The sequence below is a fragment of the Odocoileus virginianus genome, chromosome 22 (genome assembly GCF_023699985.2).
Source record: "Odocoileus virginianus isolate 20LAN1187 ecotype Illinois chromosome 22, Ovbor_1.2, whole genome shotgun sequence".
In the NCBI taxonomy this organism is placed as follows: Eukaryota; Metazoa; Chordata; class Mammalia; order Artiodactyla; family Cervidae; genus Odocoileus; species Odocoileus virginianus.
Window position 1 is genome coordinate 55,320,797 of NC_069695.1, and position 18,707 is coordinate 55,339,503.

General features: G+C 58.2%; 1 protein-coding gene across 2 annotated transcripts in view; it reads left to right on the forward strand.

Annotated features, from left to right (window-relative positions):
* Nucleotides 1-18,707, forward strand: part of NFATC1 (nuclear factor of activated T cells 1) — a 90,108-nt gene that overhangs the window by 60,813 nt on the left and 10,588 nt on the right. For both annotated transcript variants that reach the window (XM_070453005.1, XM_070453006.1), the window contains exon 9: nt 371-729. In XM_070453005.1, the coding sequence (XP_070309106.1) occupies nt 371-729 (359 nt within the window). The remainder of the gene's footprint in view (nt 1-370; nt 730-18,707) is intronic.

Consider the following 18,707-nt stretch of genomic DNA (forward strand, 5'->3'; position numbering starts at 1 on the left):
TATCAGATAGGATGTCGGTAGCAGCAGAAACGCAGTAGTACATCCAAGTTAAAATTTTCACTTTGATTGCTACAAATCCACAGGCCCTTGGGTCCAGGCTTCTGCTGCAGCTCGCAGATGGGTTTTTATAGCACATTAGTGCCGCAGGAGAGTCCAAGGAAAACAGTGCTCTCGGCCTGAGAACCAGCTGCAGCTCTCCCGAGCCGATGACTCACGCCCTCGTTTTAATTGGGTGGGAGAACCAGGCAGGAGACACACAGGGACTCAGTCAGAGCACTGTTTGTTTTCGGAGGGTATCCTAGCCACAAGCCCGCCCCGGCGCTCCCATCTGCAGCTCATGTTTATTTAATTTTTTTTTTCCTCCTCGCAGTTCCAATCATAAAAACGGAGCCCAGCGATGATTACGAGCCTGCCCTCACCTGTGGACCAATGAGCCAGGGCCTGAGCCCGCTCCCCAAGCCTTGCTACGGCCAGCCGCTCGCCCTGCCACCCGACCCGGGCGCCTGCCTCATGCCCGGCTTCCCGCCCCGTCCGCAGGGCAGCGCCAGCCCCGAGCTCCACGACCTCTCCTGCGCCCCTTACGGCTCGGCCACAGCCGGCCCTGGCCACGGCCCCCTCGGACTTCCGCGGCAAGTCGGCGGGGTCCTCGCCAGCCAGGAGGCGCTGAGACCCTCGGGCGTGCCTCCCGGGCCCCCCCAGCCGCCGCCTCCCAGTCTGCTGCAGCCACAGGTGAGTCCGACGTCGAGCGGTAGCTGCTCCCCGGGGTGCCGGCCAGCGCTCTGTCCCCACAGCCCCTCCTCTCCGCTGCCGCCCGGGACCCGAGAGCCGACCCGCCTGCAGTCCTGTGGCCCAGCGCGCCCCTGCGGGACGGGCCGCCAGCAGCACCAGCCACCCGAGGTTCCGAGCAGCGAGCCCACCACCGCCCGGCCCCCGCCGCCGCCCGAGGTGCGTGAGGACAGTAATCGTAGTCTGGCCCCCATTCCCGTAACGGTCAAGCGAGAGCCTCAGGAGCTGGACCCGCTCGACCTGGACGACGGTAAGTGCCCGCCGCAGCAGGCGCACGCCCAGCCCTGGGCTGAGGGGCCCCGGCCTGGAGTGTGCCCACTGCCCTGGGAGTGTGCCTACTGCCCTGGGAGTGTGCCTGGCGTGTCTCACGCCAGAAGGTCCCGGCGGTCAGCAGTGCCACCGTTGGCCAGTGGGGGACGCCATCCCCGCCTAGCAGCTGCCTGTGCTGTGCATCCTGGGGGCACGTGGTCCCTGTGGCGATGTCAGCTGTGCTGACCACGGTCCCTAGAACACGGCCTCCACCAGCTGAGATGTCCCATGAGGACAAGAGGCCTCTTTGGACTGGGCTGTGGGCCCTGCTTGTTGCTTAGCGTCTGAAGTGCCTCTGTAGTTGCATGAACCATCATTAAGTGGTTAAATAGCTAAAAATGAGCGGCTTTCACTCTGTTCAGCTTGGGAAACCTTGTGTTCTGTGCGTGTTTGCTGTCACGTCCAACCCTTTGCAACCCTAGACTGTAACCCTCCCGGCTCCTCTGTCCATGGGATTCTCCAGCAAGAACACTGGAGTGGGTTGCCAGATCCAGGGGCTCTTCCTGATGCAGGGATCAAACCCACATCTCTTGTGTCTCCTGCACGGGCTGGCGGGCTCTTCACCACTGTGCCGCCTGGGAGCCCAGTGATCAGATGGGGAGGGGGGCAGCACTCCAGCGCACCCACCCAGCGCAGCGCCCACTCTGCAGGGGCGAGTTTGGGTAGATGTAGGGCATGCTTTCGGGATCCCTGCAGTCAGGTTGATGATGCAAACTTTCTAACATGAGGTCTTCCTGTGAAATGATGGCAGACGGCACCTGGTCGAGAGATTTATTCTCTTGCTTTGGGACAAAATGCCAGGGGCCCCCAGGTTTTGTCACTTAGGTGATTCAGTGCTCTTGTGGGCCCCACATGGCGCATCCGTGTGGGCGTCTGGCCTCTGTCAGCCAGCAGCCTGTCTCCCTGGTGTAAGTCACTCCCTAAGCAGGGTATGACCCAGCGCCCACCTGCCGCCCAGCTCCCTGGCTGCAGGGCTCGGGGAACCCGAGAACTGCAGGACAGTCCTGGGCACAGCCCCACACCCCCGCCCCCTGTCGGCCACCTTGGCCTTTCTGCCTCCACCGTTGAGGCTCCTGGCCTTTTCCCTGAAATCGGAGCCAGACACGTGGGCATCTTCCTTCCATGACTGCCGTGTCCCCCACGCCTGTGTTCTGCCCCAGAAACCCTCCAGGGAGAGTCGCTGGGTGTGTTGTCCCAGGCGTGGGTACAGGGCCCCCAGCACCCACCCTCACCCTTGGTGCCCATTCCCACCTGAGGTGTGGGTACAGCCAGACCCAGGGCACATGGGCCTTCCTGGTGGGGACACCTGGTCATAGCCCCCAGCCCAGTGACCGGGAGGGCCCCAGGCCTGGCAGTCCCCATCTGCTTGGGTGGATCCCGGGATCCCGGGCCTGGCAGGTCCCCATGTGCTTGGGTGGATCCCGGTGCCCTGGGCCTGGCAGGTCCCTGTCCACTTGGGTGGACCCCGGGCCTGGCACGTCCTCGTCCGCTCGGGTGGACCCCAGGCCTAGCAGGTATCCATCCGCTCGGGCAGCCTGGGGCCCTTCTGGTGCCTCTCCAGCTCCTTCCTCATGCGAGCTCACCGGCTCACGAGTGTTCTTGTTCCTAAATGCTTGCTTCACAGCAGGCACCCCCTTTGCGGGCTGTGTTTGTGGGTTCCTAGAGAGTCATCTCTGCTTACCCTGGTCCCACCCCGGGACCCACTTGCTCATGGGAGCTGCCATGTATACATGGGTCAGCCCCTTGTCAGTCCTCAAAAGACCGTCTGGTGCAGAATAAAGGCATCATCAGCATGGGGACCTGAGTCCCCAGCCTGGATACCACAGGGGTTGGGGTGGTTCTCACTGGTCCTCTCTGACCGGATGGTGACGGGGGTACACAGGTGTCATGGAGTGGGTGGGGGCCTCGAGGGGTTTCTGTAACGCTTGGATGACTTAAGTAGGCACCAGTAATCTAATCCCTCAATGGCCTCAACTTTACACGTCATATATGGTCGAAGTATCTGAAAATTAATTTGTGAAGAGGGTCGGTATCCAGGGGTATGCACAGTGCGGCCCCGAGGCCTGAGCCCAGGAGCATGCGCGGTCCCGAGCCCTGACCCCAGAGCCGTGCGGTGCAGCCCTGAGCCCTGTGGGGAGAGGGAATCTGTGGGCTGGGGCCGATCCCTGATTTAGAAACAGACCCCTGTGAAAGGTCTGGAGGGGGTTGGGGCAATGGTTGGAATTCACTCCAGGCCATGTGAGTCTCTACTTGTGTCTGGGTTTGAATTTGCAGCCCAGCCCAGAAAAGTATAGACATAGAAGATGGAAACAAGGGTGAACAACTAAATCAGAAAATTAGAAACCATTGGTTTCAAGCAGTCTTGACATTAACAAGCAGACACTCCATCTTTGTCGTTTGAGCCCAGGAAGAGGCAAGAAACGGGGGTGACTGACGGTACAGACCAGGGAACTAGGACGGGGCGGAGGGTGCAGCGGCATGTCCTCCCTACAGGACAGGGGAGCTAGCTCTGATGGCACTGGGGGGCCTGCTGTGCCCTCTCCTGGGTCTTTGTCCTGCGAGCCCTGGCACCACCCCCAGGACAGGAGGGCCTGGCGTTTGCTGCGGCTCCTGTGGGGAAGTCATCCTCCCACAGGCTCAGGAATGGAGCAACTGCGCGTCTGACCCCATGGAGACGGTTCAGGGCACTTCTGCCAGGTCGACCCCACAGTGATGGGGTGACTCCTGCCAGGCCGTGCACCCTCCGCACTGGGCTCTCAGAGGCTCTGTGCTGACCGATAGGAGTCGGGGCTATGTGGGCTCCTCTGGCTTCCTTGTGATGCTAGTGGTGCCGGGCCTGTGAGCAGTGAGAGTTCATTTCATGTGTGTTCTGGTGTTTTATTTAAGGTTTTTGTCTCCCAGAAATGTAGAGTGAAAAGGGCAATAGTAGGATAGTATGTCCAGTTCCAGGGAGCCAGGGCATTTGGAGCGCATAAGTGAATCTTTCAGAGACAGGAAAGGTGCCGTACCTTAAACAGGACGCCCATGCTCCGTGCAAAGTGAAGCCCTACACACAGCGGGTCCGTGCTCGTGCCAAATCTCCGTTTGCTTCCAAGACATGCCTCGAGTGAACCCCATTTCTTTGTTTTTCAGGTGTTTCTGCTGTTGTATCAATAGTATCTGGCCCATAAGTTACTTTGGTTATAATTGATTCTTTGGTTCAACAATATTCATGAAATTTAAACTTTTAATTTGGATTTCTCAATCATGGCGGTATCACTGAATATCTTTTTTAAAAAATTAGCTTTGTGATCTCTTATTTTAAATATGGATTGAATGTGTCATAAAAGCTACAGTGTTTCCTCGGTGATTTCCATGACCTGCCCCTCCCTGGGCTGAGCTACACAACCACCCAGCAACTCCCCCTCTGGGTGTATACATGGCAGTTCACACATGTGCACAGCGATCTGTGTGTCCTGTACTCGCCCTCCCGGTGTGCACATGGTGTTTCACACACGTGCACAGTGGTCTGTGTGTCCTGGACTCGCTCCCCAGGTGCACACATAGTGTTTCACATACATGCACAGCTGTCTGTGTGTCCTGGACTCACTCCCCAGCTGCACACATAGTGTTTCACACATGTTCACAGCAGTCTGTGTGTCCTGTACTCGCCCCCCGGCTGTGCACATGGTGGTTCACACACGTGCACAGCAGTCTGTGTGTCCTGGACTCGCTCCCCGGGTGTGCACATGGTGGTTCACACACGTGCACAGTGGTCTGTGTGTCCTGGACTCGCTCCCCGGGTGTGCACATGGTGGTTCACACACATGCACAGCAGTCTGTGTGTCCTGGACTCGCTCCCCGGGTGTGCACGTGGTGGTTCACACTCACGTGCACAGCGGTCTGTGTGTCCTGGACTCGCCCCCCGGGTGTGCACATGGTGTTTCACACACGTGCACAGCGGTCTGTGTGTCCTGGACTCGCTCCCCGGGTGTGCACATGGTGTTTCACACATGTGCACAGCGGTCTGTGTGTCCTGTACTCGCCCCCCGGGTGTGCACATGGTGGTTCACACTCATGTGCACAGTGGTCTGTGTGTCCTGGACTCACTCCCCGGGTGTGCACATGGTGGTTCACACACGTGCACAGCGGTCTGTGTGTCCTGGACTCGCCCCCCGGGTGTGCACATGGTGTTTCACACATGTGCACAGTGGTCTGTGTGTCCTGTACTCGCCCCCCGGGTGTGCACATGGTGGTTCACACTCATGTGCACAGTGGTCTGTGTGTCCTGGACTCGCTCCCCGGGTGTGCACATGGTGGTTCACACACATGCACAGCAGTCTGTGTGTCCTGTACTCGCCCCCCAGGTGTGCACATGGTGGTTCACATTCATGTGCACAGTGGTCTGTGTGTCCTGGACTCGCTCCCCGGGTGTGCACATGGTGTTTCACACACGTGCACAGCGGTCTGTGTGTCCTGGACTCGCCCCCCGGGTGTGCACATGGTGTTTCACACACGTGCACAGCGGTCTGTGTGTCCTGGACTCGCTCCCCGGGTGTGCACATGGTGTTTCACACATGTGCACAGCAGTCTGTGTGTCCTGTACTCGCCCCCCGGGTGTGCACATGGTGGTTCACACTCACGTGCACAGTGGTCTGTGTGTCCTGGACTCGCTCCCCGGGTGTGCACATGGTGGTTCACACACGTGCACAGCGGTCTGTGTGTCCTGGACTCGCTCCCCGGGTGTGCACATGGTGGTTCACACACATGCACAGCAGTCTGTGTGTCCTGTACTCGCCCCCCAGGTGTGCACATGGTGGTTCACACTCATGTGCACAGTGGTCTGTGTGTCCTGGACTCGCTCCCCGGGTGTGCACATGGTGGTTCACACTCATGTGCACAGCGGTCTGTGTGTCCTGGACTTGCTCTCCGGGTGTGCACATGGTGGTTCACACTCACATGCACAGCAGTCTGTGTGTCCTGTACTCGCCCCCCGGGTGTGCACATGGTGGTTCACACTCACGTGCACAGTGGTCTGTGTGTCCTGGACTCATTCCCCGGGTGTGCACATGGTGGTTCATACTCACGTGCACAGCAGTCTGTGTCCTGCACTCGCTCCTTGGCTGTACACGTGGGCAGTTCACACTCGCGTACACACTGATCCCTGTGTCCTGGACTTGCTCCCATTGACGTGGATCTGCTGGCAGCATTGTGAACATCCCTGAAGCTCCGGGGCCTGTCCCATCTTTTCATGGGGGGCCCTAAGTTGCTGACGTGAGGACCCGCTTTGTGAGCCAGCAACGGTCTCAAGGTGTCATTTGCTGCTGCCGGCCCCTCCCTTGTGTCCCCCCAGCCCACCCCGCGGCCTCGGCCACAATCGGCCCTTTCAGGCCCCTCCAGGGGTCTCGGGTTTCCAGAAGTCTCGATGTCATTAAAACAACAAGCAGGTGGAGCAGGCGGCCAGGCCGTGTCTGCCTGAGTCTGGCTTGCACCCCCCTCCCCCCGCTCCCCCCTTCTTTCCTGAGCTGGGGCTGCTCTGGGAGCGAACGCGGGCTTTCCTCATGGAAAGTTTTACTAACCTGGCCCAGGGCCCAGCTCTGAGGCCTCCCCACTCCTAGTGATGATTGAAAGAGTCTGGATCAAACACGCTGGATTGTTAGACGGTGGGCTCTACCTGCTGGGCAGAGGGTGCACTCGGCCATGCACGGGTCCTGAGGGTCAGTCCTTAGAGCACGGCGTCCGGAGACGGCCGGGGTGGGGACTACCATCAGTCTGATGACCCACAGGCCTCATCTCCCAAGACAGGAGTCCCGGGAGCAGAGCCCCAGCCCCACAACTCCCAGCACCGAGAGTCTGGAAGGGCACAGAGCCCTGTCCACACTCGGCCCTGGGAGCCTCGCGGGGACATGAGTCTGCACAGGGACCCTGAGCCAGGCTTCCAGGGACGCCATGCCCCCAAGGGTCAGATGGTGTGAGACTTCGGAATAAATAAATACCCTCCTGCCTGTCTAGATAGACCCGAGTGACAGCCGGTGACAGAGGGGGCCTGGACGCTGCCACTCAACCCCGGGCGGCGATCAGGCCTTGTGCTTCCCTGGTCCTGGCTGGTGTGTGCGTTCCTGCTGCACCCGCACCGCTGGGACATGCCCCTCGAGAAAGGGGGGAGGCAGGGGCCGCTCTGAGTGTCCGCTGAGTAAGGGCCTCTATAAATAGGCGTTGTGCCTGGCCCCTGGGATGCAGCCCGCTGGGCTGTGACAGCGAGCGTCTCCTGGCCTCCCGCAGCTCGGGTGACCCTGCAGCTTCAGTGTCTGCCGCTTGGGCCAGCCCTCAGATGCCAGATGCCGACGTGAGCAGGAAGTGCAGGCCGCCCGACTCTCATCCAGGGTTCTTCAGCCCAGTTGCTTTCTGGGCACTTGAGGGGCATCTGTTGGTTTGCTTTCAGCTAATGTGAACCTTCTCCCTTAATCCTAGGCCTTAGCTTACTTCCTTCTCTAAGTGGAGAATTGTTTGGCGTCACTAACTCGAGGGAAAGAAAGAGGAATCTGACCTGGGTGGGGGGTGGGGGAGGAGGCGGAGGGAAGAGCGTGGAGCCGGAGCCCCTTGGCTCCGCTTGGGCCAGAGCCTGGCGCTGGCCTGCCGCGCTGGGGCCCTGCAGCTGTGTCACGGTGCATGCTCCCTTGTGGGCTGGCCTCAAGGGGGAGAGCATTGGCAGGTGAGCGCGTTGGGACCCGAACGTGGTCTTCCTAGTGGATATGCCTCTGCGGAGAGGTGGGCGCCTTCCCAGGGGCCCTAGTCAGCGCCGCCCGGTTCCAGGCCTGCTCTCCACGTCTTTGCTCTCCGATGCCACACGTTTCACAGCTCTTCCTCACTGAAGAGCAAGCAGGCCTGGCAGGTCCTTTCAGACGCGTGAGCCCACACCTGGCACATGGCTGTGCTGTGACACCAGGGGAAAGGTGCTCAGAAACCCCGCTGCTGATGGGTGGTCAGGCCTGGGGTCTCTGAGGAGTGGTGACTGGGGCCGGAGGGCCCTGTCTGCATCTGCTGGACGCCTGTCTTTTCGAGAGCAGTGGGCGTGTGGCTGCCCTGCCTAGAGGGCCAGGCAGAGGGCCAACGGCGTGTGGCCCTTCTGAGCGACCTCTCTGATACAGGAGTGTCCCTTCCATGTGGATTCCTGAGGGAGAATGACCGCCTGCCACAGCCGTCCTTCGGGTCCAGGCGAGAACCCAGATGATTGGTGTTCTAGAAACTGTGTTCCCATCAGAGCTGTGTGTGTCCTACCTGACACACTATCACCAGCACGCAGAAAACCCAGACGACAAGAATAGCGCCAGCGCGTGGGCTGGGCTCCTTCCAGAGTGACTGTACATACAGTTTCTGTTGACGAATTCAGCCTCACAGCAGCCCTGAGCGGGCAGAACCGCCGATTCAGCCCCAGCTGACAGAGAGGGAGGCTGAAGCTCAGAGAGAGGTGTCACTGGAGCTGCTCGGAGCGTGGCAGGGACAGAACCGGGGTCCGCCGTGACCTGCCCGCCAACCCCGATGTAAGAGTCAGCTCTGGGCCCCTGAGGTCGAGCTGTGTCATTAAGATGCAGTGAGCGAAGATTCCCGCTCAAGAATCTAGCTTTCATGTGTGGACTCGCCTCGAAAGCCAAAGAGAAGTGTGGAGTGTGGTATGTGTTTCCTTCATCAGAGAATCTCTGTTATTCGTGGAGGCACTTTTTGATGACCCAAGGAGAAATGGAGGAAAGGCAGGACTTCCAAAGTGATGCAGAGAGGACCTTGGTGAGATAGCAGTCCCTAAAAGTAGTAAAAACACTGACACAACTTCCAGATCAATTATTCCAGAACCTGACAACAACCCAGAGGCAGAGCAAACTGGAAAGCATTTATTCAAGGGAACCTGGACCTTGGGAAACTAGATCTGTGGTGCTGTAACTCGGGGCTATTCCTCTCCCCCCACTCCATGGAGTGGAGCCACATAACCCAGTTCAGTCCCTGGTCAGGGGAACCATGATCCTGCAAGCTGTGTGGCATGGCCAAAAAAATAGACCAGCAACATGTGAGATGGATGTATTTGCAAAACAAGTGTCTGATAAAGGACTTACACTTAGAACATGTAAAAGCTGCGTATCTTAATAATAAGACAGCCAGTCAAAAACTGGGTAAGAGATTTACATAGACATTTCTCCAGAGAAGATACATGAATGGCTAATAAATACATGAAAAGATACTCAGCGTCGTCAGTCCTGGGGAATGCCAGGAAGACACCTTTTCACACCCATGAGAGATGCTGTGAAAAATCAGAGATGGTAGCAACTTAGAAGTGAGCACTCTCGCAGGTTACCAGTGGGGATACAAGGAGTACAGTCACTTGGGCCGTGCCTTCGCCAGAAGACCCGACAATCCCACGCTCAGACATCTGCCCAGAGAAATGAACAAATATGTACACATGAAGACTTGCACACAAATGTCCTTAACGGCATTGTGTGTAATATCCAAACATGTGAAACAACCTAAATGTCCATGGAACAGATTTTAAACAGTGTGCTGTATCCATACCCACAAGGAAGAATGAAGTACTGATTCGTGGTAGGACATGGTTGAACCTTGAAAACATGTAGAGTGAAAAAGCCAGACACAAAGGACCACATTTTATGTGGGTCCATTTATATGAAGGTGTCCAGAGAGGCAGCCTGGCCTGGGGACGTTTCTAGGTCTGACCTCGTGTGCAGCTTTGTTGGCGTTACTTACGGTTTTGCTGAAACACTCAATGTCAAAGGAGAGAAGTGCTTTGGAAGCGAAGGCGTGTGTGCGTTGTGCGTGTTTGCTTCTGTATGTGGAACACACACAACCTTTTTTCAGGCGCGATGGGAGAAAATTCTAATTCTATTTTTATATGACACAAAATAATGCTGATAGCAGAGTTTCTCTTGGGGAATAAAAATATGTGTGCGTCTCCATCACTTACTGTTTAGCTAAATAAAGGACTCTCTTTAAAGCAGGAGCCATGTGGGTCCTCACATCAGCTGGGCACAAAGCCTTGAGCCCCTTTACCCTTTTCAGTCTGAATTTTGACACCAGGTTCTTCCTTCCTTACAGATTACAAAGTGGACGCTTCCACACAGTTAAGAATAAAGACGGTCCATTCCCCCTCTCAAACATCCGCCCTTATCAGGCCCAGGGGACCCTGACTAATCACAGCCTGGTCCTGAGACAATGGGCCGCGCCAGCCTCTGGAGGATGCAGACAGTTATCGCCCAGAACCCAGGGCCGGCTCTCAGGCTCTGAAGCAAGGCACACAGTTCAGGATGCATCCTCGGCTGGGCAGGGGGCCTTATCAGCTCCAGCCCGCCCGCCCTCCCCTGGGAAGGCTTCCCCACTCGCCGTATCAGGCCGCACAGCTGCCGCTCTCCAGATACAGCCTGGGAGCGCCCTAGGCGGCGTGGGGAGACCGCCGTGATGCCCCGGCTCCGGCCGGCGGGCCTGGCAGGAGGAAGCAGGGAGGTGTGGCCAGGCAGGCCTGGCGTCCAGACGTGACCCGGGCCCCGCCAGCTCCCTCTGCCGCCCCCAGGGCTCTGAGGACAGCCCGTCTCAGGCCTCCCTGTCCTCTCTCCACGTGCCGAGCCTGGTTGGTTTGCAGACCACTCTGTGTCTCTGCAGAGGTTTCAACCGAGACTGGGCAGGGCCCCAGCAGCGGCCTCGGGAGTTAACTTCTCACCTATGAGTGTGAGTGAGGTTGGAGCATTCTGTACAGACAGGAAACTCACAGACCAAAGTCGGTGAATGAGAAGGTCACTCGGGTGGGGACACCCGGGGGGGCACCCAAGAGGTGGGGACACTGGGGGAACACCCAGGGGGGACCCCTGGGGGGGTGACACCCAGTAGGGTGGGGTCACCTGGGGGCGGGGACACTGGGGGGACACCCAGGATGGACACCCTGGGGGGGTGACACCCAGTGGGGGATACCTGGACTCGGGGTACATGGGGGGACACCCGAGAAGGACACCCCGGGAGTGGGGAGAGCCGGTGGGGAGACACCTGAAGGGGGGAGGTATATGGAGGGACAGCCGGGGCCCTGACACACTCCTTCCCCTCAAGGGTTTTCTCTGGGATCGTCTTTAGGACAGAGCCCCGACAAGACAGCAGCACCAAGATGACCTGGCTGCATTTGATGAGAGAAACCACACTTTGGGTATTTCCTCGTAACTGCCATCCCCAGACTCAGATTGGCCAGGAGGGGACAGACCACGTCACGTGTCGGGGCCCCCGTCCTGGCCGCAGGAGAGCCTGCTGTCTGCTGCTCTTGGCCGGGCTCCTGGCTTTCCCAGCGTCAGACTCAGAATCGCCTTTCTGTGCACTTTGGTTTTTTTTTTTGTCCACAGTAGCTGTTGCCAGCAAGCTGTAAACTACCGTATATCACTCAGGCTTAAGAACCTAAACTTTAGAACAAATTAAACTCTTGTTGACATTGTAATAAAAATCAGAATGGAAGGGGTGGCTCAGTAGAAGCGAAGTTCAATTATTTTTGTGGATTTAAAATTGTTTTCTGGGATTCGCAGGCTCCCAGGGCAGCAAGCGATTTCCTCTTGGCAGACGGTCGGTCGGAGGAAAAGCAGTGGTGGCTGCAGTGGTGGCCGCCGCGGGCCATCACCTGCGTGTTTGCTCTGGTGGCGCAGGGCTGACTGTGGCCACGCTGGAGACGCAGTGTGCTGGCCGTGTTGGAGGGGAGATGTGCAGGCAGCTTTAAGGCATCTTAGTTTAAGAAAGGAGCTGAAATCATGTATGTCGGAGTCCGTCTGTCACCTCAGTGTTCTGCTGGATGGAAGACGGCCCTGGGAGCACAGGCCATTGTCCTCCAGCACCCGTCCACCGTCCAGACAGCGGAGCGCAGCATGCCCTGCCCTGCCTAGCACCCCCCTGGGCCTGTCACCCCCGCCACACACCCATCACCCCCACACACACCCGTCACCCCCCCACCATACCCATCACCCCACACACACCTGTTACCTCCACACGCACACATCACCCCCATACACCTGTCACCCCACCACACACCCGTCACCCACCACCACAGCCGCCACCCCCACACACCTGTCACCCCCACACACACCCGTCACCCCCACATACCCATCACCCCACCACCACACCCATCACCCCCCACACACCTGTCACCCCCACATACCCATCACCCCACCACCACACCCATCACCCCACACACACTCCCATCACCCCCACACACACCTGTCACCCCACACACATCTGTCACATCCACACACACCTGTCACCCCCACACACACCTGTTACCTCCACACACACACATCACCCCCACACACCTGTCACCCCACCACACACCCATCACTTCCACACACACCCATCACCCCACCACCATACCCATCACCCCACACACACCCGTCACCCCCACATACCCATCACCCCACCACCACACCCATCACCCCACACACACTCCCATCACCCCCACACACACCTGTCACCCCCACACACATCCGTCACATCCACACACACCAGTCACCCCCACACACACCAGTTACCGCCACACACACCCACCACCCCCACACACCTGTCACCCCCACACACACCCATCACCCCACACACACCTGTTACCTCCACACACACACATCACCCCCACACACCTGTCACCCCCACACACACCCGTCACCCCCACATACCCATCACCCCACCACCACACCCATCACCCCACACACACACCCATCACCCCCACATACCCATCACCCCACCACCACACCCATCACCCCACACACACTCCCATCACCCCCCCACACACCTGTCACCCCCACACGCATCTGTCACATCCACACACACCTGTCACCCCCACACACACCTGTTACCTCCACACACACCCACCACCCCCACACACCTGTCACCCCCGCACACACCCATCATCCCCACATACCCATCACCCCACCACCACACCCATCACCCCACACACACGCCTGTCACCCCCACACATGCCTGTCACCCCCACACACCCATCACCCCACCACCACACCCATCACCCCACACACACTCCCATCACCCCCCCACACACCTGTCACCCCCACACACATCTGTCACATCCACACACACCTGTCACCCCCACACACACCTGTTACCTCCACACACACACATCACCCCCACACACCTGTCACCCCCGCACACACCCATCATCCCCACATACCCATCACCCCACCACCACACCCATCACCCCACACACACGCCTGTCACCCCCACACATGCCTGTCACCCCCACACACCCATCACCCCCCCACACACCCGTCACCCCACACACACCCGTCACCCCCACACACATCTGTCACACTCACACACACCCGTCACCCAACCACCACACCCATCACCCACACACACACCTGTCACCCCACAGACACCCATCACTTACCACCACATCTGTCACCCCCACACACCTGTCACCCCCAATACGTCACCCCCCACACACACCCGTCACCCCCACACACATCTGTCACACTCACACACACCCGTCACCCAACCACCACACCCGTCACCCCCACACACACCCATCACCCACACACACACCCATCACCCCCACACACACCTGTCACCCCACAGACACCCATCACTTACCACCACATCCGTCACCCCCAATACCTGTCACCCCCCACACACACCTGTCACCCCCACACACACCCATCACCCCCCACATAGCTGTCACACCCACACACCTGTCACACCCCACCATGCCTGTCACCCACCCACACACCTGTCACCCCCTACATATCTGTCACCCCACACATACCCATCACACACCCCAGACACCTGTCACACTCCTCCACACCTGTCACCCCTACGCACACCCATCACACCCCGCCGTGCCCACCATCCCCCGCACCTGCACCTGTAACCCCTGAGCTATGACACCTTCGCTCACCAAGATGGAGACAGTCATTCCCATCAGATCACACGTGGTTTCCTGCCACAGTGCTGCAGAGTCGCGGGCTGCAGGGAAGTGTGCGGATGGAAATTCGGCAACAGGCTCGCCCAGTGAGCCCGGTGGGCTCGCGAGCGTGGGCTGCCACCTGTGCTCTCCAGCAGCCTCTCAGTGTCGCGCCCCTGCCCTCGCCTGCCTCGCCCCCTTCTGCACCGCGTCCTGTTCCTCTCTGCGCAAGCCCAGGTCGGCTGTGAGGTCACGACCTCTGAGCTGTAAAGATGCTGATGTCCCCTGGCCACCATCAGTCAGTTCGAGGTGTCCAATCACCACCATCACTAAGTCTTCAGAGCCGGCGCTGGGGTCACCTAGGCTGCCTGGGGTGGTGAGGTCCCCAGTGGGTTCCTGACACAGAGGGCAGGAAGGGGGCCGCGGGCGAGCCTCACTCTGCAGATGGCGTCCAGCGCTTCCTGACTGGTAGGAGAGTAAGGAGGAGATTTAGAAATGCAGGACCCTCGGAGGAGGTTCCCTCATGGAGCCCTCCCTGTCCCTGGCTGCTTAGAGGCTTTAGAAACATGGCTTTTTCCCGTGGCTTTAGAAACATGCCCTTGGATCCCAGCAGTTTGTAACCCTGCCCACCACAGGGCTTTGCAGAAACTGGTGGGATTCCTGGGGCTTGCTGAATCTATAGAGTATTTGGATAAGACCATGCTCTTGTGCGGTGAGCTTTTCTGACAATTTGTGGACCCGGGGCTGTGACCAGTGGGAAGGTGCTGAGCTCGGAGCCCCACTCCTGGCTCAAGACTCCTGTCACTTCATCTCGGGTCTCTTCACGCCCTGTGATGGAAATAGGCCCTGATTTATCCCGAAGCTCAGTCGTCTGAATCCCACGTGAAAGCCCAGCACAGCTCGGGTATAGAGACAACCCGTCCAGAAACCACTGGAAGGCCTCAGTGATCTTCAGTCTGAGCTGACACTGTGAACAAATATCCTACCCAGCTTGTTCTCCACGTGCTGGTTCTTTGGTTTTGTTTTTTTGTTTTTGAATAGCTATATCAAGGCTTCTTCAGAAATCAGATTTAGATAGAACATCCCTGGTGGTAAAGTGGATTAAGAATCTGCCTGCCAATGCAGGGGACACAGCTTGGACCCCTGGGCCAGGACGGTTTCACAGGTCTCAGGCAGCTGCAGTGTGTGCACCACGACAGCTGGAGCCTGTGCGCCTAGGGCTCATGCTCCGAGACGAGAAGCCACCGCGGTTAGAGTGCAGTGCGCCACAGTCCATGCACTGCAACAAAGAGTCGCTCCCGTCTCTGCAACTAGAGAAAGCCGCCTGCAGCAACAGAGATCCAGCATGGCCAAAAATTAATTAATTAATGCTTAAAAGTGGTCCTCTGAAAGAAAAAAGAAATCTAATTTCGATAAACAGAGAAGGAATTAATGTTAAGTTTCCAAGCTCTGCCCCACAGAAGGAAGATGTGGTGAAGTTACTGTGGCCATGACTTCACAGCTGGAGAACGAGATCTCCGAGGCCTGCGGGGCCCAGACTAAGCCTCAGTGAGTCTCCTGGTGGAGAGTAGTCTGACTTTCAAAGAGGACAGAAATCAACCCGTGTCTGCAGATTGCTGGCTCTGCTGGGGCATTGCCGGGTAGTCGAGGCGCCTGATCGGATCAGATGCCTCGCCCCTGGGAAGTTAGAGTGGAGTCAGGGAGAGCAGGTTAAACAGTGTTTAAAATATAAATAACAATTCTGGGAGACAGAGCCGCGCTCTAGACGGCCCCCAGCAGCTGCCTGTGAGTCGTAGAGGCCAGTGAATCCAGGTTTAAGTTCAGGACTCTTAGAGGCCATTTCAGGAGAAGCAGAGATGGAGCAAAGCCTCAGGGGCTGTTGCTTCTCTGCCTCAAGTGGATCTCTAGGTCACATAGGAAGTTCAGTGTCGTCAGCATGGGGGATACATTTCCAGCCTTGATTCTGCGTTTGTCAAGTGCAGGCAAGGTCAACTGATAGAACCTCCAGCCTGTGAGACCCTCCATGGGGAGGGTCCCTGGCCCCCTGTGCTGTCCTCAGTCCAGGCGACCTTTCCAGGTGCCAGATGAAAACACAGGGGATCCCCTGCCCACTCCTCCAAGGAGTGTGGGACCCGGCCACACCCCTCTATGGGCTGCTACCTGAGATCTGAGACGGGGTCCACGGGGCCGGAATCGTGGGACCTGAGACCTGAGACGGGGTCGGGTCCGCAGGGCCGGGGTCATGGGACCTGGGACCTGAGACCTGAGACGGGGTTTGCGGGGCCAGGGTCGTGGGACCTGAGACCAGTCTGCAGGGCCGGGGTCATGGGACCTGAGACCTGAGACAGGGTCTGCGGGGCCAGGGTCCTGGGACCTGAGACGGGTCTGCAGTGCCGGGATCGTGGGACATGAGACCTGAGACGGGGTCCACGGGGCCGGGGTCGTGGGACCTGGGACCTGAGACGGGGTCTGCGGGGCCGGGGTCGTGGGACCTGGGACCAGGTCCACGGGCCAGGGTCGTGGGATCTGAGACGGGTCCGCGGGGCCGGGGTCGTGGGACCTGGGACCTGAGTCCTGAGACCTGAGATGCGTCCGCGGGGCAGGGGTCGTGCGGCCTGAGGCCTGAGACGGGGTCCGCGGGGCTGCTCATTTTCGTGGCCACCAGGGGCATGGCGTCATTACAGAGTCAATTAGAGTGCGTGCGTGCCGGTCCTGTTGATTTGATTTAGAGCGAGGAAAGCTCCAGTAATGTGCAATTACAAGAAACTTAATGGCCCTTTATACTGAAGGCAACTTCCATGGCACCTAATATACTTTGATGAATTACTCATTATGTGCAGTGTTGGAATAGTTTCTATAAAGATTAATAATTGGATAATCAATACAAAAATTCAATCTTGGTTTTTGCTTTTTTCCTACTCCAGGGTCAATATGTCCTGAAGATTATGGGACCTGTCTCATTTGCCCGAATTTTCTGCCTCCCTGCTTCGCTCTCTTTCCGATGTTTTCCAAATTAGGAGTTTACGCATTGATTACCAAGTTGGTGTTGCACTTTTTTCTTCATGCCTTCTGTGGTGGTTTTTTTTTTCTGTCCAAATCTTTATGGATCTGGTCTTTATGGAGTGAACAAACAGGTTCTGCTGTCAGTGGGTTTTGTCAACATGCAGGTACAGTTGACCCTCCAGGTGGGCCCGTGCTGTGAGGAGGTCGGGGGTTAGCTGGCGAGGCTGGCCACAGGACTGCATGTCCGGGTCACCCTGTGCGAGCTGGGCCCGAGCCGAGGTGGGGACGCAGGCAGACATGACGGCCTGGGGCCAGTGAGATTCAGGAGGGACTCTGGAGCCAGGAGGTTGGGCATACTGCTGTGTAGCGGCCGTGCCTGAGCCCTCAGAGACAAGGACATCCACCCCTCCATGCCCAGCATGGGGGGCTCGGGGCTCCAAGGCCATTAGTTGACACTGAACTAGGGGCACTACCCAGTGAACAGGCGAGAGGTCCATGCCAAGCCCCTGCCGCCAGCCTTGCCCCCCAGTGAGCAGCCGGAAGCTCTTAGCTGTCCGTCCACGGGCTGCCCGGGGCCTGCAGCACAAAACCTCTTCTCAGCGATTTGAACGATAGTTCAGAATATTCTAAAGGTGAGGAAAGCATGCTTTTCTGTCCACAGGGACGTGGGCATGGACTTCAGCACAGCAGCTCTAGAGACTTCTCTTCTGTGACACCCAGAAGGTTTCCTGTCTGCCCCCCAGCCAGCCCAGGGCTCCCTAGACGTTCGTGGGTGCCAACTGAGTCCCTGGCGTCTGCCTAGCATGTCCAGTCCCTGGGATCTTGTTAGAGTGTTCAGTGGGCCTGGATGGGGCTCGGGATCTGCCACAGGTGACACAGCGTCCCCAGCTGGCAGGAGCTCCGGGCCTGGGTCAGGCGGGGTAGGTGGCCAGTCCGAGCAGGGTGGGGTGATGGCCCAGTAGGGCACAGGTCCGCGTGTCGCTGGTCATCGTGGGATGGCGGATGCTGGGTCTGCCCGTCCCCAGCTTGCTTCTGACCCTGGTGCTTGGTCATGAAAGGGGACAGAAGGAACAGCGTGCGGGTCCCTGGCCCCTCACCAGGTTCCCTGCCATGGGGGAGGGGACAGCGGCAGTCACCCCTCTGCCCCGTGTTGCCTTCAGACGCAGTCCTCTCATTGGCCATGTGCGGACGCAGTCAAATCAGACGGACCTACTGCTGATGCTCGGGGGGGCTGAGGGCTTAATTCAGGGTCACGGTTAGCTTTGAGGCAGGGTTTCTCTTCCTGCAAACCCAGGTCTCCGGAGCTTCCTTCATGGGCAGTGTCTTTGGACCAAAACTGGTGCCGGCTGAGAGGTCATGGATCTTGCACCAGGCAGTCCTAAGAGCCCCAGACTCGGAGCAGGCACCTCTGACCTCACTGACCGCCCCGCCTCTTCCCCACAGAGAAGGACTGGCCCCATGCTGACTGTCATGGGTCCAGGGGTGCCTGCAACCGGGAAGGGGGCCCAAGCTCCCTAAGCCAGGGACGGGGCACGCCTGCCAAAACCACGGCGGCTCCTTGTCGAGGTCTATTTGTTTAACTTTACTTTTTAATTAAATGGGTCTCTTAATTGTTTTTATTTTTCCAACTTTGTTAATTGTCAGCATAGGAACTTCATCACTGGGGCAGTGTGTTCCCCAGTGGCACAAAGCAGGCCCGGGA